At 36.7% G+C, this 25034-nt stretch overlaps 1 protein-coding gene across 8 annotated transcripts in view; it reads right to left on the bottom strand.

Annotated features, from left to right (window-relative positions):
- The window catches only part of LOC122133990 (transcriptional enhancer factor TEF-1-like), a 63897-nt gene that overhangs the window by 25313 nt on the left and 13550 nt on the right, over positions 1–25034 (bottom strand). For 7 of the 8 annotated variants that reach the window (XM_042728590.1, XM_042728588.1, XM_042728586.1 and 4 more), the window contains one exon: positions 18160–18412. In XM_042728590.1, the coding sequence (XP_042584524.1) occupies positions 18160–18307 (148 nt within the window). In that variant the 5' untranslated portion in view covers positions 18308–18412. Of the gene's footprint in view, positions 1–18159; positions 18413–25034 lie in introns of those variants that run through there. The other variant, XM_042728597.1, reaches the window with a different exon arrangement.

Genomic DNA, 25034 nt, shown 5'->3' with positions numbered 1-25034 from the left:
ACTTCTACAGTCACTATATGGACAATCTATCACAAAAGCATGAATTCTTTGGGTTTGATATTCTCCCAGTGAGACCTGTGGAGACAGCAGCCCTTCTCCCGTGTGCAGTACAAGACACAATGTCCCTGCTTCCCTGTCACGAGTGATAGATGACTCGAGGGTCTTCGGCTTCCATTAGCATCACAATAGACTAAACCAACAATATGGAGGCATTCACTCCAAGGGTCCCTGGCTCAGTTGGGCTGGGGGAAGGGCAAGAGCGGGGCAAAGGGAGGCAGGCAGGAAGCCTTTTACTCCCAAGAACAACGGCTTTAGAGGAACACTGCTTGCTAGGAGGGGAACCCACATAGATAGGAGACAAAGAACGAGGTTTGTGCCTTGGAAGTTGAGCAGGTGACACAGAACTAGATTCAAGTGCACAAAATGAGGCACAAAAAGGTTCATGCAAAGGTTTCTCTGGCAAAACATGAAAAGACTTTCAGGATTGTGACTAACTTCAGCAACTAATTTTCAAGTACATTCACAACTAAAAATAATTGAGCATGCAAACTACAAAATCTTCTCATAACTATTCTGCTTCAAGTGAAATCAGTGTCACCATATATTTGAACCTGAACGTGCATCAGCACAAAAGAAAAATTTGACAAGAGAAAGTGCATAACCTAGCTACTGAAATCTACTTAGAAAGACTGTTTATAAACATCTGACTCATACAAACCAGCTGCCTATTTCAGGGGCTTATGTTTCCTCATTACAGGGCCCCTCGCTTTAGAAAGAAGATAAACATTTCTTTACTGGCATTAGTGTTTCATGAAGAACTTTTAACATCAATTGCACAAAAAGTCCTTTGTAAGTTCTTAAGATTATTAAAATGTTCTTCACACTAACAAAATGTTTCTAAGTACTTTTCACTGAATGGCAACCGAAAAAGTGGTTTATCTCAGCACTTTTATGTTGACCAAATTTGTCACACACTTAGCAGTATCCTGGCCTTTTTAGGGTCAAAACACTGGCCTCTCACCCACCCTTTGACTTGAACAAGCTTAGAGTTCAAGACCATGCATTTTGCCCCGTGACCTAATGAGTGTGTGAGCACGTGTCTGGGGTTAGGCCATTCGGACGGGTCCTCTGTGCCATCTGCCACCTGCTGAGAAGACCTCACTCCCACACACACACACACACACACAATCACATACATTTATGCATCACCCACTTACCACACTCAGAAAGCTCCTTCATGGGAGAATGGAACAAGAAACAAGCTTTTCAAACCACATGTCATGTCCATCTATTAGTGATGTTTGCCAAGACTATTACTATTAAACAGATATGAACAAACCACTAACCCAAATGATTAAAATTAGGCTACAGCCTGACAGACAATAAAACAAGTAAAAAATGTTCTAGACTTAGACTGAAGGTGGGACTAAAGTCAGAACCACCTAGCAACCACAGTGAACACCCCAGCAAGTGAGCCACTGAAGACCCAAGTATGCTTCATTTTCTGCGTTCAGCTCTGTCTTGAGCAAAACTGAGTGCACAAGGCTTTCAATGCATGAGCATGGATGGATGCGTTTGGCGTGTGTGCATCTAAAGAACCTCTTTTTAAATGCTCAGATCACTTGCACTTGCTCTGGTGTCCACGTGGACACAGAAATAAAGCTATACACAAATGGCATGTGTGGAAATTAGCAGACTGTGCTGCTGTTGAAAATTACATAATGTGGACTATCCACAAACCATAGCAGAAAGTGAAGAAGTGAAGTATATTTTTGTCTATACACTGTCAGAAAACGGCACAAAAGCTGTCACTAGGGCAGTATTCTTTTAAAATGTACTGATATGTGCCATTAAGGAACTAATATGCAACCTTTAAGGGTAATTGAGGCACAAAGGTTTATCTTTTGAACAGCATTTTTTTTTCCTGAGAGTGTAGCAAAGCTGATAATGTAAGTAATAGTAACTGTGAAACTAACATAAAAAGCTATAGTGAGATTCATCAAAACCTTTAAACTGTTCATACAAGGAACTTCAGTGTGAAGCTTTTACAGCTGCTGACACCACATGTTTATTAATACATATGATAGTGTTTTTTCCTCTTTTGGACACCATTCTCATCAACACAAAGGTGCCTGCTAGTCACGTTCAAGCAAAAAATTAGGCTGATTTTAGGGGTATCAGGTAAATGGAAGTACTTGTCCTAATATGCGTCCTGTGCACATTTTTCAGACCTCAAAAACAAGACTGAACAACACATTTAACTAATGTTATATAAAACTATTTATACACTAAATAAATAAATAAATAAATAAAATAAACATACTAAGAAATCCTTTGAATGCACTAGATTATACAGTTTTGGAGAAGCATTTAAACCCATCTTTTAAGGAAGCATTCATTTTGTCAATAATGCACAACATCTCTCACCAGGACACAGGTACACTGATGGTCGTCTTTAATCTTTAATCAAATCTAGTCTTCACAGGCTTTCATTTATTCCAATCCACACTTGAGCCAAGGATTTCTGGCTTTGTCTCACAGCCTTCATATCTATACGCCTATACTTCACGAGCCATTTCTCAATGCACATAAAAATCGTTAAAAGCATTTAACCTTAATGTACAAAAAGCAGCTTCTGTTTGAGCCAATTACTTATTAGAAGCTCATGGGTGACGGCGAATGAGAATAGATTAGTGCACTGTAACACACGGCCGTATTCAATAGCCACTCTTGTTTTTGTGGTCTGCAAAGGATGAAAAACAAGTCTGCAGGCCTGAAAACTTCTTTATGTTCCTAATTCAGCTATTACGTCTTACTGAAAATTCTCCTACTCCATCACTGTCATGCAGTGCTCTGCTGGTCTGAAGTGAGTGGGATTCCTGTATGTAACCAGGATCTAAAAGCAGACGTTGGTAATAGACCATCACTTCCATCCAAAGTACTGCCAGAGACTGGAGCACACCTGAGAAAATCTATAGCTAGGACAATTTATCAAGGGCCAAAGTAACATTGTTCTACTTTTTAAAAAAAGTCTCTGTGAGTAGATCTTTTGACCAGTATGGCCAATTTTTGTTGTCAGTAACACTTTATTTTAGAGGTCAATTCTTACAATTGACTAGCTGCTTATTGGCATGAATTTTACAAGAATAATGGTTATTCTGCATGACAATATTCTACATCTCTCACTAACATTACTAACTATTAATAAGGAGCAAATTAGGAGTTTATTGACTTAAAAGTCATAGTTAATAGTTAGTTAATAGTGAGAATTGGTTTCCATACTAAAGGGTGACCAAGATGTCTATAACCTGGCCAAATAACAAGTTAACATTTTGCCTTCAATATTGTCAAAAGAACAAATATCTGTTCTATTTTTTTTTTAACAGAGCAAAAAATTTTATATGGCCACCCCATCATTTATCTGCTTTTTTCAATTGATCGTTATTGTTATGTGCATTAGTGCATAAAATTAGTTCAGGTTTATCAATGTTAACATTAATTTATGTTAATTAGAAATGTGCAGTAAATTCTGTTTCAGACCACACACAAAAATCTCCTGTAATGTCTAATTCAGATACATTGGCTATAACTCTTTAAGCTTTCATTCTCTGTTTTTCAAGGACTATCGTAAACAGCATCCCAGAGGTCCCTCCTCTATTAATATGAACACACTTTTTTGCAGATTTCAGAATGAATATTTATCCATCCTTCATCCTGTATATTACAAATATGCCTAAATAACCTTTTAGCATACAATTTATGATTTCATTTAATTCATGAAATAATATAGATTTATAAAATTGACAATTTATCAGTTTATTTTATAACTTATCAGTTTCAGCAAGACAATATCATTGCATCAGCAGTTGTAAAAAAAAAATAATAATTAAATTAATTACAAAAAAAAAACATTGATAGCCCACTAGTTATCTATATGTCCAACATCCTAAATTTACTATCAAAAAGATCTCACTAAAATTGAGTAATCTAATCCAACAACCAAGTTATTACAAAGAACCAACGATTCATTTACAAAACTGAACATCACTAGGTCAAAGGCCACCAGAAATCGGTCAGTATGACTTAAGAATACACTTTGGTAATGCAGTATTTAACACTGAGTAATAGACGATCAGTCTTACCACAAGTACATCGACATGACAACCAATCAATTAATTCCTCATAATACTGTCTTTAAAAATATTAATGCCACTTTAAAAATCAATTGAAAGTGTATGAACACAAAATGGGTTCGATAGATAACTACTGATGACCTGTGGTCGGGGCTTTAGGTCAGGAAGGATTAACGGTGGGCATCCATTGTGGGAACAGACAAGCCACCGGCAGAAAGCTGTGGGTCGCAACCTCGAAGCTTCACCGAGACAGAGAGGATTACGCTAGACGACCCCTCGTAAATCCTCACGACGAGGCGGCAGGTGAGGAGGAAGAGGAGGCCTGGGCATCTTTCCTCTATCTAGTCTTCTGTGTTTCCCAGCAGGCAGACAAAACGCCCTCCCTCCCAGGGTCTGCTCGTGCTCCCATAGGACCAATTATTACAGAAAGTCCTCCACTGAATCACTCTATCAATTAAGAGGTGGTGAGTACATCATCACATATATTACTGCTGAGGCAGGCCTGGCTGTGGGGGTTAGGAGAGAGAGAGCGGTGGAAACGGATGGATGGACAGCGGACTGAAATGTTAGAGTCGGTCGCCATCATCAGGGCTCCCCAGAGGTGCGGGACAACTCCACCTCCAGCCCTGCGGATGTGTGAACACACTGTCGGCTGGCACCTCCCAGCAAGCGCACGTTCAGAGCAAGAAAGAGGGTTAAATCAATATTTTCAATCTCTCAGGATCAATCCCACATCTGAACATGAAGAGAAACCTGTTAGCAGTCACCAATATGTGTAAATGAAAAGCCAAACTTCATGACCTTGATAGTTCTCGTCTTTAAGTTCCCAGCTCCATCTCCTGCAATGCAGCTCTCTAACAAGCCCAAACTCAGCTGAAATGTTTCAAGCTTCGAATGAACTAGGCTCCTGTGTCACACCACCTTCCAGAAACTTCCATCAGAATATAAAGACACTGAATAAAGTTTATGACCAAAAGAGTTAGCAAAGCACCTTAATATTTTATATTTGCTTTTTATATAATAATACATGTATATTTCATGATTTTATTTTTAAAATGATTTATTTATTTATTTATTATTTTATTTTGTACTATAACATTTATAAGCAAGAAAATACAATGTAAGATGTGGCTAAATCTAGATTTAATTGGTTTTGATTGAGATAAAACATTATGTTATTTTCCCCACCCATGCAGTCTTCAGAACAGTCACTTCAGGGCAGAGTTATCACATTATGAAGAAAAAATGACAACTGATGCACACAACACCGGAGACATTTGATAAGACATTAAATAAGGATCATTTCATGTTGCATAACCGGAAATGAGAAATGTTTACATCACATCATGACAGGCTTGGCTCGGAATAGAATCCTACCAAACGACTCTTACTATGTCTGCACTATAAATGATACAAACTGTGAATCACAGCATTTCCTACATTTTCCAAAATGTGCCATACGCAATATAACACACTGCATGCATGCCATAATGCAAACCGCTCTTTCTTGACTAGACACTTTCAATATTATAAATAAATCTGAAATAATCACAATTTTAATTTTTCTTTAACAGTGTTTTTCTTGACCCTTTATTAGATCAGAATGCTAAAAGTTAGGTCTTTAACCACCAAATTTGACCACAACTTATCCCTTTACATTTCTGAGAAAATAACTAGATACCAGTTAAGGAATTTAATCAGTCAATGTATTAAGAACATGTGATAAAAGTATTATATTTTACTGTTTAACAGCATTTATCACTGCGTAAGTTTCAAATACTATTTTTAAAAAACAGAAAGAAGTATTCAGTATAAGCAGCACAGTAGTTTGCCATTACCACAATATGTTAACCAATGAACGCTGCTGCTTCTTTAAATGGAGCAGAATGTCCTGCTTCACTCATATAACAGCAGCCAGTTGGAGAGATGAAATACGAGACCAACCTCAGCACTGACTGATTCTGCTGGATCCGCTCTTTAGCAGTGAAGAAGACAGCTCACATAATCACCACAAATCTCTGCAGTCACGTCCAAAAAATGCAGTCAATTCTGTTGAGCCGGCACATTCATTCTTTACAGGACACTTTAAATATCTTAATTATTGGTATGATGTTAAACTTAAAATTTATGTGAAAAAGAAATGTAAACTGACCTGAATTGAAAACAAAAAGTAGACCAATGGATTTAAGTGAATTTTTGAAAATCCAGACTTCCATTCTTCTTATTCTGATATCCTTGAGAATCACAAAGTCATTTTCTTTCATACTAAAGATGATATTGTTAAAATTGACCACAACATTTTACATGCCCTCATGGTCTCTGAACTTCAAAACAAGTTCTTTGTGCAATTGGAGAAGCTGTCAATAGTATCATGTCACATTGTGGCTAACAAATAGCAAACATGAAATGCCTTGGGGGTTTGCTTTCAGACTTGGCCAGCCAAGCATGGGATAGACTAGACAACCCAAAGCACTCTGGGTCACACTTCTTTCCACCTGGCAGGCCTGGAGAATGTCTGACCAGTGGGGACATGCAGCATGGGACCCCAGGGTCATTTAAACAAGTCAGAAGGTCAACACTGGGGCACACCCTGGCCGAAAACACTAGAGATAAACGAAGGAATCTGAAACCTCCATTGAAAAACAGCCTGTGTCAATACAAACAAAATTAAATTGGTTCTCTGACTGGTCCATATGTTTACAACGTCTAGGTCCTAAAGAACGCAAAATTCCTTTTCATTCATTGTTGGCACAAAACATCAGGTGCTGACAAGCCCTAACAAGGCCATCAAGACTAAGCTTTGTTAAGTGTGACATGACCAGGAGGCGTAAAATAAAGTCCACATCCATCACTCTGAAAACATGGCTAAATAGCTTGTGGTCTGACAGATTTTGCTGCAGCTTTTGTGTTTTCGGGATCAAACAGATGCATATTTTTTATCAATGCACTGCAAAGCCCCTCTCTCTTATTTTGCAGTCAGACGGGCTACAGTAATATGAATTTTAGGGCACACAATCAATGACAATTCAATATGCTTTGTTAGAAACCACTCCAAATATTTCAGCAAAATGAAAAAAAAAAAATACAAGGCACAGAGAAAGAGGCACAGCTAGTTTGCTGGTTTGTATTATCCATACAGAAAATCAATGCAGCTGTTCCCCTCAGGACCACATTATTTAGGGCGCAGCGTTCAGCTGATTTTTACGCAAAATAAGACAGCGGTGAAAAAAGACTAATCATCATTATGCTGCAAGAAAAAGGCAGCAAGCGGTTTCATACTCTGTTTACTACATGAGAACAACCCTAGTGGTATTTCTGACTCATTTTTCTGGAGTAAAACGTAATCGTTTTGTAATCGGAAATGTGTTTCTTGCAGGTGTAAAATCACTGTAGCGTGTCAAAGCTACAATTGCGCACAAACAAAAGCGAGGGATTATATTGGAGGTGTGTGTTAGACTAAAGTTCTACAGACTCCATTCTGAGCGAATGCAGGAAGCAGGGGCCTGAGCGGATCCCAGAATTCCTCATTATCCTCACAGCGGGTAGCTAGGGTGCGCCAGCGGTGCGAGCGAGAAGCGGGCCGCCGCTGAGGCAGGTCTGGGAACAGCGCTCTGGCAGCCCCACAGGGGAGGCCAGGCTCGCTCATTAGGCCTAAATGATCCACGCCAGCCCTGCAAACCAAGTGCCACTTAGTGCCCGTCGGAGACGCCAGTCCGGCCCTGATGAGATTGCTGAGCACACTGCATATCTGTAATAACACGGCGAACAAAAACGGCCTCACAATGGCTGACGGTAACTCCGGCAAATGGGTCCAGCCAACGTCTGGGCGATAACATGGCAGCGCACTCCCTGCAAATGTCTTTCATCCTTTGGTCGGGGTTGAAATGACACAATATGATAAATGTTTGCCACCTTTAAAGCAAACAGATGCGCTGTGGGAACCGCTCTGGTGGCAAAAACCTGATATCAGCAAGTGCGACTGCCGCTAAAAGCAGCTCGTTGCTCCTGAGACAGATGGTCGTTTCACACGTAATAATTACAGCAGCCTCATGTATTCTCACGCTCCTGTCACATTGTGATATTTACACTGCTTTATGGTAATAATCTGACTGATTACACTAATAAAATGTCACGAAAACTTTCCCAACATGCATGTCTGAAATGCTATGTTGTCGTCTTTTCAAGCAAAAATATCCAAACATCCTTAAAGCAATAAGATAAATTTACTCGACATCTAAATTATGTGTGATATTAAGACTTGAGCATGTACCTTAAATTCATTTTTTTTATCCACCTTAGAAAACCAAGCAATACTACTGTTTTAGAAAATGATTTATTGCATGAAAGACAGTTGGACTGACCCGAATCTTTAAGAAAACCTTTAAAGGGATAGTACAACATTTACTCACACTCATGCTGTTCCATGACACAAAGGCTGACATTTTAAAGAATTGTTTTAACCAAAAACTAACATTTCTCATAATATCTTCTTTTATGACCCACAAAAGAAAGGTTTTAGCATATTTTTTCAATGCCATTTTTTCTCAAAAAATCTGTTGGAAACAAAGATGAAGTTTTGGAAAACGAAACTCAGAGTTTCTACATATTACACATTACAGTCAGCATCGTGCTGTGGCGCATTATTTCTAACAATTTGACTTAAGGCTCTGCTGCGTGCACAATAACACCCATTAAATGCAATTTCTGGGAACTGAATGTCCCATTGTGCGTTTCTTGCCATATTTCACATCTGGTCATGTGTTCATTTATATACTCCGGAGGGTATGTAATCACGCAGGGCATGCTGAATGGAGGCTCGCAAAGCAGGTGAATTATGTAAGTGCCGCGTCTTCGCTTCTTTCTGCTGAAGGGGACCGCCACTTTCTTCCAGCCCTTTTCATGCTCCTCTCATCACAAAGCAGCTGTTGTGATGTTTTTCACCGCGGTCACAATTAACCTCTGAGGCTGGGCAGGGAGCCAGCCCAGGCACAACTCAGGGCGCTAGAGAGCCCATCAGGTAAACAGTATGATAAGCTTTGCTGCAAAAATTAGACATTGTTTTGAAGTGAGAGGCAGTTGCTATAGTGACTGTTGCTAATTAACTGCATTCAGCCAGGGGAACAAAGGGCTTAAGGGTACTCAGGACGGCGTCTCTCGCAGAGAGCTATGCACAGTGAATATGTGCGATCCCGCGGGTCTCTCTGCACCAAAATACCTGCGCCTCTGCTTCTCTCCTCCTTGTCCAAGCCAGGAGACGCACGGCGGTCGTTTTATCAAAGGCTAAAGGCTGCTGGACACCAATTAGAGAACTGTGTGAATCTCGATGCCATCGGGTTCGAAGCTGCCCTAAAACAAAAATAATCATCCAATCCCCAGCCAATCAGGGTGCTTCATCAGCATGGAGGACCTCTCGAAGGAGATCTCATCAGCTCCTGTGGCATTCTGGAGAGTGGCCTGCCAGCCAGTGCATTTCATTAAAGCGACGGTACACAATGGAGAAGTAACACAGAAACGCAAGTCACAATGTTGTAAGGTCACTGTTCTGAATTGCTTTAAGAAAATGGTGACCTGACAGGGTAAAGAAAGGTTTACTAGATGATCATTAGATTTTAAAAAAGATTTGCAGAAAAGACTAAAAGATCAATGGGTGGTCACTACTGAAAAACGATACATTTTCAAGATTTGGTCAAACGACTAATTTACCAATAAGGAAACCTAGATTAACAGTGATAAATGTACACATGCAACTCCCTGAGAATGCTTAACTGTGATAACTTTCAACATTTAAATCTGCTTGCTACTATTGTACTGCTATAAAAATATCAAACATTTTGAGAAAATATCAAACTATTAAGAGAAGAAAAATCTACTCAGTATTGCTAATCACTAGTCTAGTTTTCAGATAACTAGATCATTGAATATTATGCGTTTTACATGGGATAGTGGTGCTTTCACCACACTGTAAAATGACACCATGTCTACACCGGACGTGACAGTTGTCGTGTCACGCAACAGCTAAAGACTCTCCACACTGGATGTGACTGTTAAAACTAATTAGAACTTTGTGTCAGTACATTATAAATAGAACGAGACAGCAGTTTACTGTCGGGGATTTGTCGTGTCATGTCACGTTGCGTTGCGCCGTATCCAGTGTAAGACAGCTTCACAGATTATAATGGGTTCTATGGTATTTTGTCGCACCGCTCGCATTCAGTGTAGACACTGTGTGATTGTAATTTTAGCTGTAAAATACTGTAAAAATGCTACAGGAAAAATCTTAATTGCTTAATGGCAGGTTTCTTGTATTCTAATTCTTTGTATTACCTAATATAGGGGAAAAACACTATAAGAGCTAACCAAATAAGTAATGTAATTTTTACAGTAAAATACAGTTAAATGTAACCTTTTTGAAAGTTCAAAGAACAAAAAATCTTATAATTTACTTTAAACTGACTTCCTTCCTTCTACAGGCTGTTTTGTAAATATGTTTTACTGTATGTTTACAGAGCTATTCTGGCAACCACAGCAGTACAGTTTTTTCCCAACATATTTTTTTTTTTACTGTGCAGTCTTCTTAACAAACTTAAGTAGCAAGGCTTCCTTGGGCCAATTAACTAACATAACTAACTAATAACCAGCTCTAACATAAACCAGCCTGGATTGGCTTTAGGTTAAAAATTTGGGTAAGATTTTTAAAATACAATTTACCAAAAGTCACACTATAAAAGAAAAATCTGGTAAAAACAGTAAACTTTTAACAACTACTACTTCACACATTGCAAAACATAAAATAAATAGATTTTTAAAAGTGTAATATAAATTTGTACATACATTCCACAACACATTAGAGTGTCAACACTTTGAGGGATGTTCAAGACCGTAAATGAAAAAGGCACAAAACATCAAGAGAAACTTCATCAAAATTCAATGCATGTCAGACTGACAAGCAACATGATGTAAGGATTAAGTTCTAGCTTAACAAAGGAGTGTTGGTAGAAAGGTCAGAAAATGATGTTAGTTTAATGCAATTAAGCATGAATGTAAAATAAGTGTAAATTATTTATAAGTTTTATTATGTATTTGCAGAATGACAACAAATTAATTTCAGCTGATCAAATTCCTTGATTCCAAGGGTAAAGCCTGTTATGCCTATTTTGTATAAAGGCCACAATAAACATGCACAACAACCCAAGAGTCAAAATAACCCTGTATAGAAAAACCCATTAACCACATTCAGTTCACCAAAAATGCCAATCAAGTCTGTTTCTCTAATTTGTTCCGGAACCCCACTGACAGACGCACCCTCTTGTTTTGACAGTTGTAACGGCCCTTGTTAAGGGTTGACTGAGTGTGCGGGTCACAGTTCACGGTGTGATGGCTTTGGCACTAGGACCCAGTGACAGCTGCAGAGCTGAAAGACGAGACTATACAACGTCTCTGCGCTCAAAGAGAGGGCAACTGCAATCTGCTGCCCTCAGTGTCCCGCCAAACTTTGTAAAAGCCCAAACACTGCCCTTCAGAGCTCTACTCTAGATACAATGCTCACATAAATTAGAAAAAAGTTTATAATGACAAAACATACATGTACCATATGTGACCCTGGACCACAAAACCAGTCTTAAGTGTCATTATTTGGTCGAGTACTTGGTCGAAATATAACTATTCTGGAATCTGGAATCTGAGGGTGCAAAAAATATTTAATATTGAGAAAATCGCCTCCGTTAGTTGTCCTAACAAAGTTCTTAGCAATGCATATTAATAATCAAAAATTATGTTTTGATATATTTACGGTAGGAAATTTAAAAAATATCTTCATGGAACATGATCTTTACTTTATATCCTAATGATTTTTGGCATAAAAGAAAAATCTATAATTTTGACCCATACAATGTATTTAAGACTACTTCTACAAAAATACCCCAGCGACTTAAGACTGGTTTTGTGGTCCAGGGTCACATATTTTCTGGAATATAGTCATGTTTTTTTCATCATCTGAAAAGAGCTGTGACATAATCCAAAGCAATGTATCTAATGCAAGTATTTAAACGCCAAGCACACACAACATGCACAAAACGCACATTTGGATTCATGCCGAAACACACAACAGAAGTTTAAGTTTTCCTTTAAATAAATTTTTTAGGTTTGTCATTTATAATGAATGTCAATATAATTTATGTTGGTTTTATACTTAAATTTTTCATTCCTGCTCTGTTCTAAATACACTGTAAAATGTTTACTATTTAGCAATTTCAACTTTTTTTTGAATTTATATGAAATTCAACGTGAATTTTTATGTCAGTTTAATGTAATTTCAGTTGAAATGACTTGTATAACCAAGTTGATTATACTCAAAAATTTAATCCAGCAACTGAACTTATTTAAGTTGAAATAAGGATTGTTTTTTTGTTTTTTTTACAGTGTACAGTTAAATTTAAAGGACTGTTGTGGAGTGAGCGATACTAAAATACATGTGTATATGTTATATAGATACCGATATATCGGCCGCTATTCTTTGTGCATATTATAGTACAGTACCAGTCAAAAGTTTTGACACTTTCCCATTCATGTGTCCAAACATTTGACTGGTACTATATATAGAATACAATATATACATAAACAGAATATATATATATAATATATATATATATATATATATATATATATATATATATATATAAACATAGTACTGATTTTGCAATGATCACTCAAATGTGGTGATCAAACACTTATAATGACGTGACAAAGATATGTAATGGAGGCAGGGCATTTAACAATTTAACAATAAACTTTATTATCCAAAATGAGTCTGACATCAGTGTACTGAACAGTAAAGTTGAAGCACTTTAAGTGCATTTTAATGCCCTTTGAATGTAACATGTATGCTCCCTTAGAACTGGAATTATGGAGGAATTTCATGTGAAGTCCACTTCGCAGGGCACTTACGGTCGAATAAGACAACGCTTGAATGCTGCTGCCTGAACAAGAGATCTCTTTACTGAAGTGAAAGTATTGATTGGTGTCACTATCTCGCGAACGCGTCGGCGGATCTCCACCAAATTCGGGGGATTTAACCTTTAAAGCTTTCATCCACATCGCCAGTAGCAAACAATGGAGTGCGCTCTACTGGACAAAGTAAGTAGTTACACCATTTCAAGCATTTTATCTGCATTATATGTTGTGTAAAAAACAATAAAAAATCATATCGGTGGCATATTCGGCATATTCGCCGAGACCAATATATCGGCGACAGTCGGGCTCTAGTTTATAGTGTCTGTGAACATTTCGTTTTATTTATTTTTGAATTAAACAATATTATGTGGTAGGGGTGGGCGATATGACCAAAATCTTATATCACGATATGAGAAATTTTATATCACGATAATGATATATATATCTTGATATAGGTTGTTTTTTTTTTTTATTCAGGTTTTTTATGATATTAAGATCTTTGATACCATAGAATTTTCATAATCCTTGTCACCAATGTCGATATCATACTAATACAAGAAAATAATAAAAAAAATAAAAATAACTCAAGATCACCAGAGATAAATAGACAGTCAGTGATGAAATAAGAACAAGATACTACTTACAAGCAATAGGACAACTACAATAAATAAGAAATACATTGTGTAAATGAGTTAGTCTTCACTGTGTAAGTTATATCCATCTATATATCCATATATATATATATATATATACGCATAATTATTAGCATTATCATTATTTATTTATTTAGTTATTTACTCCTTATTCTAGTTAAAAAGTGATTTAGTCAAGAGCAGTGAGAGATTTTCTCTTACTGTTGTTTAATTAACATGAATGGCACACAGGACGAATATTGGACAGCTTCCTCTTTAAGACCAAAGTCCAGATCCAATATACTGTTACATTATGCGCTTTCTCTCGCAACTGTTTACATTCCTTTAAGACCTAAATGACTGTGTTTATGAGAATACTTGCAAAGCCGGGCATTTGGATGCATATAAGTGTTTATGCAATCGTTCAAAGCCAATAAAGCGGCAAAAATGCTCACAAGCTCTATTAGCAGCTGATGTGCGGCTTATGCACTCCTCTCACACATATAGCTCTGTTGTTTGTGTTTCAACGGCCAAAAATCAGTTGTTCTAAACTGCAGTGCTTAAAAACGTGTGCAAACATTAAGTTTTTCGTGACCACGCGCATGCTGTTATTCACGCGTCTGCCTGCATCCCCATGTAATGCATGTAAGACTGCCGTCATTCAAATTATGAAAAAGTATTGCTGTAAACAATGTATTTTGCGGCACCATGAAATAAACGATAATATGATAATATGAAACGATAGACTTTAAATTTCGTCCATCCAATATATATCGTCATATCGCCCAGCCCTATTATGTGGCACACCGATGCAACTTATCTGTGTTTTTTCTTCTCTCAACAATGCAATTTTAACCCAGTGTGACATAGGCAGGATTTATTCTGGTTTCAAATAAATTTGTGTTCCAAAGATGAACGAAGGTCTCAAGGGTTTGGAATGATATAAGGGTGAGTAATTAATGACAGAATTTGCATTTTTGAGTGAACTATCCCTTTAAACATCATTTGTATTACTTTTCTAGGACATGGTGTAGGATGAAGGGAAGGCCTCTAATTCAGACTGTCTCTCTGGCTTAAGCAGAATTTTACATACCTTTTCTAGAGCCAGTTCCTGTCTGCAGGAACCATTTGCTATTTTATGCTGAATTAGGACATCCGGCTACAGTCTTTCTCTCTATCCTCACCCTGATTGCCAAATACAGCCTCCTATTTGCACTGTTACTTGTCTTTTCTTCAAATAACTTACTTTTCTGTAACAGATTATGAGCACAACCAAAAATCTCCCAAACAAACAATCATGGGGACTTCATTTCAGGAATAACGGAATCAATATGCTTTTATAGCAACAAGTCTAAACTTTGCTGGCAGCGATTTGTTTACATATCTGATTTGTCTACAGTACGCGATCATCTGCTTGTAATACGCATTACATGTGTAACAATGTGGCCCGTGACTGTGCTGCTTTCTTGCTGTCTCTGCCTGTGGTCTGGAGGACTGTGAAACATTATTCCTAAGGCTAAGATGGACATCGCTGTTGAGTAAACATGCAACCGGACACCCTGAACAGCTGCCAAAGCTGACCTCTGGTCAATCTCTGCACTCTCAGACAGGTCAGCAACCTCAGCGCTGCACACCAGCTCTCTACTGGTTACACTGTCAGGAGATTTTGTCAGTACAATTTCCTGTTTGATCTATATTGGCTCACATATTACCTCTTCTGTACAAATGATATACAGCAAATGGTAATAGAAATTTCAGGACGGTTTGTGCTACTGTAAAAAAATTATGTTCATGAATGCAAAAACTCTTAATCCGTATATTTTTTTTCAACTAAAAATATATACATTTAAAACAATATTAATTTATGTGAGAGGCACAATGACTCCTTTTTAAAGAAGTATCTGGAAAATTATATGTTTGAAGTTCCATTAACAGTTTCAAGCATAAACCTTGAAAAACGCTAAAAGCAGTGACAAATCTGCTAATGCAACAACAACAACAAAAATTTATATAAGATTTTAATTATTTAAATGGTAAAAAACGTAAATACTGTTTTATACTCCTAAAAATATTAAGCAGCAAAAACATTTTTAATTAATAAGAAGATAAATACTTCTTGAGAATTAAATCAGCATATTAGAATGATTTCTGAAGGGTAATACAGATTTGATATCATCACAGAAATAAATTATAATATAATATAATATAATATAATATAATATAATATAAATATAATATAATATAATATATATAATATAATATAATATAATATAATATAATATAATATAAAAACAGAAACCAGGCATTTTAAATATTCACAATATTTCACAATTACTGTTTTTACAGTTAGGGCCTTTGAGAGCAAAAGAATACATTGAAAATCTTAAAAGATTCCAAACTTTTAAATTTTTATGCAAACTATTTGTTGTAAACTGGTTACAGTTGCAGTTTCTGCATGAAATTATTAAGAAAACCAAGAAATAAACCCTCTTGATAACAGTCTGAGCACTGCTGAATCTTGCACTTGGACTTGATCATTTAAAACTGGTCAGCCAAACCTATTTTTATGCTTTAGTCCTAAACAGAGGGAGTGAATGAGAGCGAGTTTGAGGGTGTTTTGGTGGCAGTGTGGCCCGAAACACTTTTTTTAATGGCAGCTGAGAGTCTTTGCTGTTACTCCTAAACTTTACATTTCATTTGGCCGGAGGGGTCACATGACAGCTGCAAACGAATGCCCTGAGGGCCTTCTGCTTTCACTTGACACTGACAAGCTGTGAGGGACTCCAACACCGCGGAAAGAAAATATTCCCTCTTTCCATGACATCACCCAGCCAGGAATGGAGGAAAGGGGGAGGACGGCAGGAGCAGCAGAGGAGGAGGAGGGGGTGGCACAGCTGGTGACAGCCGCAGTACCATCTGCTCCTGACTAATAGTTCATGCTGCTTTACTTACACTCCCACTACCCTGCTGCAGAGGCCCGCCAAGACTTCAGAGATTCGTGATTGACAATGGCTCTCATCTTCTCCACCACTTCACTCTCATGTGATTCCTCAGAGCCCTCCGTTTCACTTCTCACCTCCAGTGATCAGCTCTGGGACGATCCAACAGCCCTGAACACTCAGGCTACATCGTAGGGGATTTGTGTTGTTACTTTGTCATGTGACATTGACGACAGGTCTTTTAAGCAGATGCAAAGTGGCAGGTAACCAGCAACAAGTAATATCTCTGTCCACAGTAAAAATGAAATATTACAACATACTTATCACAAGTGTTCACAATCCATTTTACTTTAATAATATGAAACTGGAAAAATCTAGGATCTAATTTTTTCCACCTGCAATGGATTGGTTCTTAAAAAGTGGTCAGGTGGATGAAGGAGTGAAAAATAATAGGGCTTGGTGAGGTATTACTACAATTTGATAAAAGATTACAAAGGAAGCAATGCATGCACCAATAATAATAAAAATTCCAATACTGACAATAATTATTTTATGTGTTAAAATGTGATACTATTAAATAAAATATCTAAACACTAATAGTATAAAGTCTCTTTTATTCTAACAATATACCAGTCATAAGTTCTGCAAGATACAGGCAGATTTTTTGAAAAATAAAAAATAAAAATTTCTCATAAAAATTACATTTGCATTTTAAAATGAGATTTTAAACAATTCGGGTTTGCTGTGCTTGTTTGTAGGGAACAATACCTCCAAAACTATAACAATATAACAAAATAACATAAATAATAATAATATTTTTTATTATTATTATTTATTACTTTCACTGCAAAATAAAAAATAAAAATATAATAATAATAATAATTTTACATTACAATAAAATTATAATACTAATACTTATATTTATATATTTATATAGTATTAGTATTATAATTTTATTGTAATGTAAAATTATTATTATTATATTGTTATTTTTTATTTAAAAAAAAAAAATATATATATATATATATATATGTATATATATATATATATATATATATATATATATATATATTTTTTTTTTTTTTTTTTTTTTTTTTTTTTTTTTTTTTTTTTTAATGACCTGAATTGTGGCCAACAAGGCCAGGAACATGTATTACGAAACTGGGTCAATATTGATTTCCTGTTGATTTACCCACAGCCATTGAGCAAGATTTTGGACCAACTAGATGTCACTGTGTCTGGGGGCCTGCCCAGTGCAACAAAAATTGGAAACCAAGTGATCCTAAGTGACCAGTTGTCATGATCAATGGTTGTGCTTAGGATAAAACCTCAGATGAGCATTAAAGAGATTTAGCACTTTTATTATTTGCCATATTATAATTCATCAACTGAGCTAAACCAAAATCAACACCATTCATTTTTCTCACTTCTGTTGAATGCGTTTCCAAAGAAACAGATAAACTGATTTTGGCTGTATCGTGTTTGGAAGAGCCACTGAGTTCTTACCATACATCTTGCCCTCATCCGAGAGGATAATTTTGCGGCGTCCACAGGGTGGGTAGATGGCCAGTGCCTCCTGGAAGCTCTGCTCTATGTCAGGACTCCACACCCCCTCAGCATCATTATCAATGGGCTTGTCTGCCGAGTCGCTCATCCTCTCAATATCCTCGGCAGAGCTTTCACTGCCACTCCAGCTGCTGGGATCAATGGTGGCGGTTGGGACCTCCAAGCCGAAGCCTGGAGCAGACTAGGGTGAATCCTGGAAGTGACAATAAACAAAGACAGAGTTGTGGTTACACTCTCCAGAACAGATGTCTGTCACTGAGATATCAGGTGATGCAGTTGTTCAGTTCATGCCACTGGTTGAACCAAAACATTTCCAACCATTCATAAAAATACAGCTAAGTTTTAAAAAGGTTGCCCTCTTTGGTGAATTCAGTGAATGGCTTTTTCATAGTTGTCTCTGCACATTAAACTGGCATTAGAGAAAGTATTTTAACATTGTAAAAATTACACACTGCATAGCACTGTTAAATTGAATTTGCTCATTTCGTTAAAATGACTGTCAAAGGTGGGAATACTGACATGAATGTAGTGCTCCCTAAATTACTTTCATTTTTTTCATATGGAGAATTATGACTGTATGAATTTTGAAGACATGCTTGTAAGATTATTGTAACTGAAATCCAATTGCCTGAGGAAATTAAGTTTCTGACTAGAAGGTTTAACCTTCAAACATTTCCTAAAACCACCTGGCATCTCCATAAAATTGCATAGAAACCATAAAACTCCTCTGACGAAAGGAGAACAATATCAACCCCAGCTGCCTGGTCTCGAGTTGCCCTTGCTTGTCAACATCCAGGGCAATACTGTTATCATATTCCAATGAAATTAAATAATGAACTAACATCTATTCTGTAATGTGAATAACCAGAGAAACATACAATAGTGAACTCTAATTAAAAATAAATATAATCTCAGAGGACGTTGAAAAACCAATGGGCTTCCAAATACGTATCTTTAATCTAAGTGTCCCTTTCTCAAGGGCACATTTGTGATGTGTGCACTTTTTAAAAGATCATTTACACAGTTTGCCACCATTTTACTACATTTACATTTATTCATTTAGCAGACACTTTTATCCAAAGTGACCTGACAAAAGCTTCATCTGACATTTTCAAACTGAAGCAAGATATTCAAGAAAAAAAAAAACTTAGGGTGACATTTGATGTTATGGTAGTTGGAGTTCAAAATGTTAAAGGGATTTGTGATGCGAGCTGAAAAGGAAAGGCATATGGTTCTTGATAAAACATTTGTGTTTGTTTTTTTTGGCAATAACGTGAACCATTAAGCAGGGTTATTATTATAGTTATTGTACACTGAAACCATTAGAAAATTACTTGAAATAAAATAAACATGAACAGAAATACAATAAAAACTCATTTTTATTTACTTAAAATAATTTTTCAACTAGCTGCCAAAGGAATATTTCTCATTTTAAATCTAAAATAACTAAAATAACAATCGTAAAAAAAATAAATAAATAAATAAATAAATAAATAAATTATATAGACATATTTACAAAAGAAAAGAAAAAAATATAATAATAAAAATATATTAAAGATACTAAATATCCTGCTTTTTTGTTTGTTTGTTTTTATATCATGTTGACTTTAGAAGGCTCGAACCAACTTTCTGGTTACCTGCTCTTGAGTTTTGGCAACTACTCCAAATCACCCCATAAACTGGGGTCATAAACCATAAGAATGCAATTTCCTCCTGAATTTTTTTTATTCTCTACCCAGCTTCACATGAACCGCCATGGATGTCCAACACACAACACCTCAGAGGACTTTCATTCTTAGAGACTTTCCCCGTTACTCCGTGTGCCACTCCACCCCACCCCTTCCCCCACCCTCCCGACAGCTTCCTCTCTCCGTGCCTGCTTCCATTCAGCCAGCACAAGCTGTTGTGATGTGGGACTAGCAGCATATGTTTCTTCTAGAATGTCAGTTCACGAGGGGGGAAGGGAGCAGGCTGTTGGAAAAAAGGGGGGAAAACGCTCTGGGAGAGTAGAGGGAGCTTTTACTGAATTCCGTGTTTGTGTGCTGAACGCTGACATTGCAGAACAGACTCACAGACTGATGAGAGAGGAAAAAAAGCCTCCCCTTTCTGACCACTAAATGGTTTGGGCCTTCATGCTCTCCCCTCCTCCAACCTAACTGAATAATGAACTACACTGGTAATCACTTCCAGCGCTGCTACAAACATAATGTGGTTGTTCGGTGCAGTACCTCATCTTGGAACCGCTTTCTCCCTCCACTGTCAGATATACAAACTGTTTAAAGATGGCCAGTTTGAGGGGAATGCTCAGGAGCTCAGCGTAGATAAACATGTTTACGTCGGCTATCCTGGCAGTGCTGGCTCCCATTTGCTAACAGAAAGTCTTCTTGAAAAATGGCTGCCATTGGTCCCTCGGCCACACATGGCCTACTTGAGAGAGGGAGCTAAGGCCAATGTCTCAACACGTCTGTTTCGCCTGATGGAGTTTGACTTCCCTATAGAAAAATACCAGCGACAAGAAGGTGCGGTTTCAAAGTGACATGACCTATCCAACTTCTACCTGTTGAAGTTGAATGGGAAGTTAAGCGTTAGCTAGACCAGCCTGAAAATAGTTCTGTGTGCGTGATTTGAGCTAATTTTTGATAAAACTGTTGTCGAATTTTATTCCCGATTTGAATTATCAAGGAGATATATTTGCATGACTGAAAATACATGCCTTGGGACATTGACTTTCATATGTCATTTTCCAATTTTTATGCTATCCGTCGTTTAGTATGCAAGATAAAATTTCTTAATATATTTATTGAAGTGAGTTCTTACTCTGTAAAAAAATATAATAATCAAGTTGTAGAGATGGAATGACTACCAGTTTGATGATAAATCATGATAAAATTCCCCAACATTAGTATTACCGTTTCTTATTTTAATTTTCCTTAAAACATTTTGATTACCGCAATTTGAACAATGCAGTATAAGTAAATACTAGCCAGCATAAAGCAAAGTTTAATCAACAATAACATGTTTCCATCCACCATTTTTATGCACATTTTGAATGATCGCATAAAAAAAACACTGGATGGAAACATCAATATGCGGATAAATTCAAAAATTTCGCATAAAAAATGTATGCGCACAACTGAGTAGGATAAACTTTTTATCCCATAAGAAAAATATGTGCATAAACTACGATGGAAACACATTTACCAAATAAATTCCACCATGCACATTGAGACGGAATAACTTGGCTAACCAGCAGACCAATTTCGTTCACAGCATCTATATGTTGTTTTGGCCATTCTGAAATGCCTGAGGGAAATCTGTTATCAAAGTAGTTCTGTATAATTACTGTCTTACATGACTGCGTTCCCAAAAAGAAGGCATCTACCTCTAAAAGCAATGACCGCATTTATTGTGTTACGTCTGCTCTCTCTGAAGTGCAAGTAATTTATTACATATGAAAATTATTATATTCAGTGGCTTTTCCTAGTTTTCTTAGAGACATTTAGTGCCAGTTTATCAGGAAGCGACGATTTTGTGTTTTTTTGACTCGTTGGATGGAAACAGTGCTTTATTGACAAATGTTTTGTGCGATATTCCAGTTTTGTGCATAAGTTAAATTTGCATCTTTGGATGGAAACATAGCTAGTCTCACGTACGCACAGCACACAGAGTAGTTTCATTCTGAGTGAAAACATGGCGGAAAGCTGTGAGGTCTTAATTACCGCTAAGGTAATTATACACATGAATATATGAATTCATTCATTATATGAATGTACCTCTTCGGAAAAGATTTAATGGCATTTTGGTTTCATCTTCACTCCATGTAATAGTAATTACTAAAAGTAGTGTTCTTAATTGCAGTTCTGTTTTGTCCATGGAGATTACGGGAAACAGCTGTAATTCTGCTGTTCCATAAGTGCCACCTAGTGTCAGAGAGTGGATTTACAGAGAGTTATATTTAGATTAAGCCTGTGTGCAGTTTTTGTCTGGCCAAAAATATTTTATAGTCCATGTGACATCAGTGGTTCAACCTTGCAAGAATACTTTTTTCGTGCACAAAGAAAATAAAAATAATGCATTTATTCAACAATTTCTTCTTGCAGATTCATGCAGGTGAACCACTGATGTCACATTGATGACTACTTTAACGATGTTCTTCCTATGGTTTTACTATGTTTCTTAAACGTGGTAGTTTATGGAGGGTCAGAAAGCTCTCGAATTTCATCCAAAAAAATCTTCATTTGTGTTCTGAAGATGAACAAAGGTCTTACGGGTTTGGAATGACATGAGGGTGAGTAATTAATGAGAGAATTTTTATTTTTGGGTGAACTATCCCTTTGGTTCATAATTGTAGAAACTGCCATGGCAGCTTCAGCCTTCCTCTTCAATTTTTACACGTATGACCCAAGGAGTTATGTATGACATGTAAAGAATTGTACAAGACTGATTGCAAGATTCAATTTTATGACACGGCAGTATGTCTCACTTCTGTATTACAAACCGTGTATTACTACATGTATGCCAGGTATACCTGAATAAAAGCACATACTGCACTTTTACTAAACACTAAGTAAGCAAACTGGGATTTGTGGAAACATGAGCACCTGTAACAATGCCACAAAGTCAAATACTGCAGTCAAGCATCACATATTCATTAGCGAGCAACATTACAGTACCTTGGTGAACTGTGGCAAATTGTTCTGCATTATATGCATTTTACATGACATTGGGGTGTAAAATCAAGATCATTTCAAAAACAGACAGTCAAGATTTGGAGTAAAGCATTTTTTATAATATTACAAACCCTACTGACAAAGCACAGTCATTTGTCTATTCTAAATGACATATCACATTTAGCAAATGGCCATATTTTCAAAGATTAATTTTAAGCCTTCGTAGTAAAATGTGATAACAATTAAAGCTTCATTTGCACAAGATGAATGCCAAGCTTAAACTGCAAGAGATGGCTGCTCAGAATAATACTAGACCATGGCAATTTCTAACCACTCACTGCTCTGAGTTTTATCATCAGACCAAATGGATCTACTCTGAATTTACATTTCCACTTACATTAATTGGAGGTTATTCTGCCTTTGATGGTAATGGAAAGTGTAGTAGCTGGTTCTAGATAGGCAGGCGCTCTTTAGTGAAGAGAAACAGTCGACCTGATGCAGCGGATCCCTGCCACTGGACTGGGTCATATGATTGGGTAAATGTTAGAGACGAGGCCATGGGTTGTAGGCCGGTTACTTCTAAATGTAACATTTGCATTTACAAGTAAAAACAAGCAATGTTTGCTGTTGCAGATCAAATTTGAAATAAACATGCATTTACAGAAACGAGTGTTAAAGAACAAAATCAATAGCCTAAAAACAGCCTAATCACACTACATGGCTGAAGTCCCTCGATGATCATTTAGCCTTCGATACATCAACGTAACTGATTCACCTCTGCCACTATTTCATGCAACATCTCTCATGGGAGGCCCAGATCAATGCTGTCTAAAAGATAATGATAATTTCCGCCTAGTTCGAGAGCGCAGCATTATTGGATTACTTCAACATACACAATAAATGAGAGTATGATTAAAGCAGGATTTTATCTTTTAGCCTTTTCCCCTGCAATTGATAATGAAGCAGTCATTCAACAGATAGGACCAAGAAAATCCTTTGCAAGTCTTACAGTGATGTAAAAGGGGGGTAAAAATTGCTTGCTATTTTGCAAAAGTGAACAACATAGGAAGACGACTCTATCAGGTCACTGTCTTATTGTGAGCGCTCTCAGAAAAATTTCACAGCAAACTGTCAGTTCTTACATGTCTTGTCTAAATAGAGACAAACAGTAGTTAAATGTTTGCTGGGGCCAATTCTTTACTTCTAGGAGGGAGCATATTAAATTTACACCTGAGAGAAACAGACATAAGAAGAAAAGAATTAAGAGTAACACTTTAATATTATTTAAACTAATGTTGTCACAATACTAAAATCTGAGATGTTGACACCAATATCAAGTGAAATTTCACGATAGACAACAAAGCAAAAATGAATATGCTATTAAAGATGCTCCTTCATTTAAAAAAAAAAGTAAAAAAAATCAATTAAATGAAAACAATGTCATGTAGCCTTCAAGTATTTCACTTACATTTTTGGCATCGTTTTCACTTCATGGCACGCACGATTATTTGATATACTACTTTAATACAGACTTAATGCTGTTGGAATTTGTAATTAAAATTAGTTGCACAGCTTCTTTTTTTTCTGTTTTTATTAGCATTAAGGATGTACCAGTACTGAACCTGGAAATATTGCTGATGAGGATTATTTGAATGCTTTGGCCAATAAACATTAAATATTGCAATATTTTAACCCTGTACTATTTATAAAACAAATTTTAAACTAAAATGATTTTCTCTACAAGCGAATTGAAATATATTAAAATGAATAAATATTTCTTTTAAAATGTATATGATGTATAAATACCTCAGCAAGATGGCATTTTGACCATGAAGTTCATTTAATTCCCACATGCAGCCATCACGGCGAGACCTACATATAAATATGTGACTGGTACAGTCACATTTTTAATATAGACTAGGAACTTTCACTTTCAAATACAAAAATTTTGGTCTTACCTAATGAAACATCTTGAAGTATGTAATAAACTACCACAAAGACCACAGAAAGGCAGAATAAGTAAGATTTCCTTAGGTGCAGCAGCTCACAGGCACACACAGCCAAAAAGCCTTGACAAATGCATTTTGGCAAGAGTGAAAAAGGATGTAGCTGGAAGCATCTCCATTTTGACTCATTAAAAATTAC

The sequence above is a fragment of the Cyprinus carpio genome, chromosome B7 (assembly GCF_018340385.1).
Source record: "Cyprinus carpio isolate SPL01 chromosome B7, ASM1834038v1, whole genome shotgun sequence".
Taxonomy (NCBI): domain Eukaryota; kingdom Metazoa; phylum Chordata; class Actinopteri; order Cypriniformes; family Cyprinidae; genus Cyprinus; species Cyprinus carpio.
This window is presented reverse-complemented; position numbering and strand designations above follow the sequence as displayed.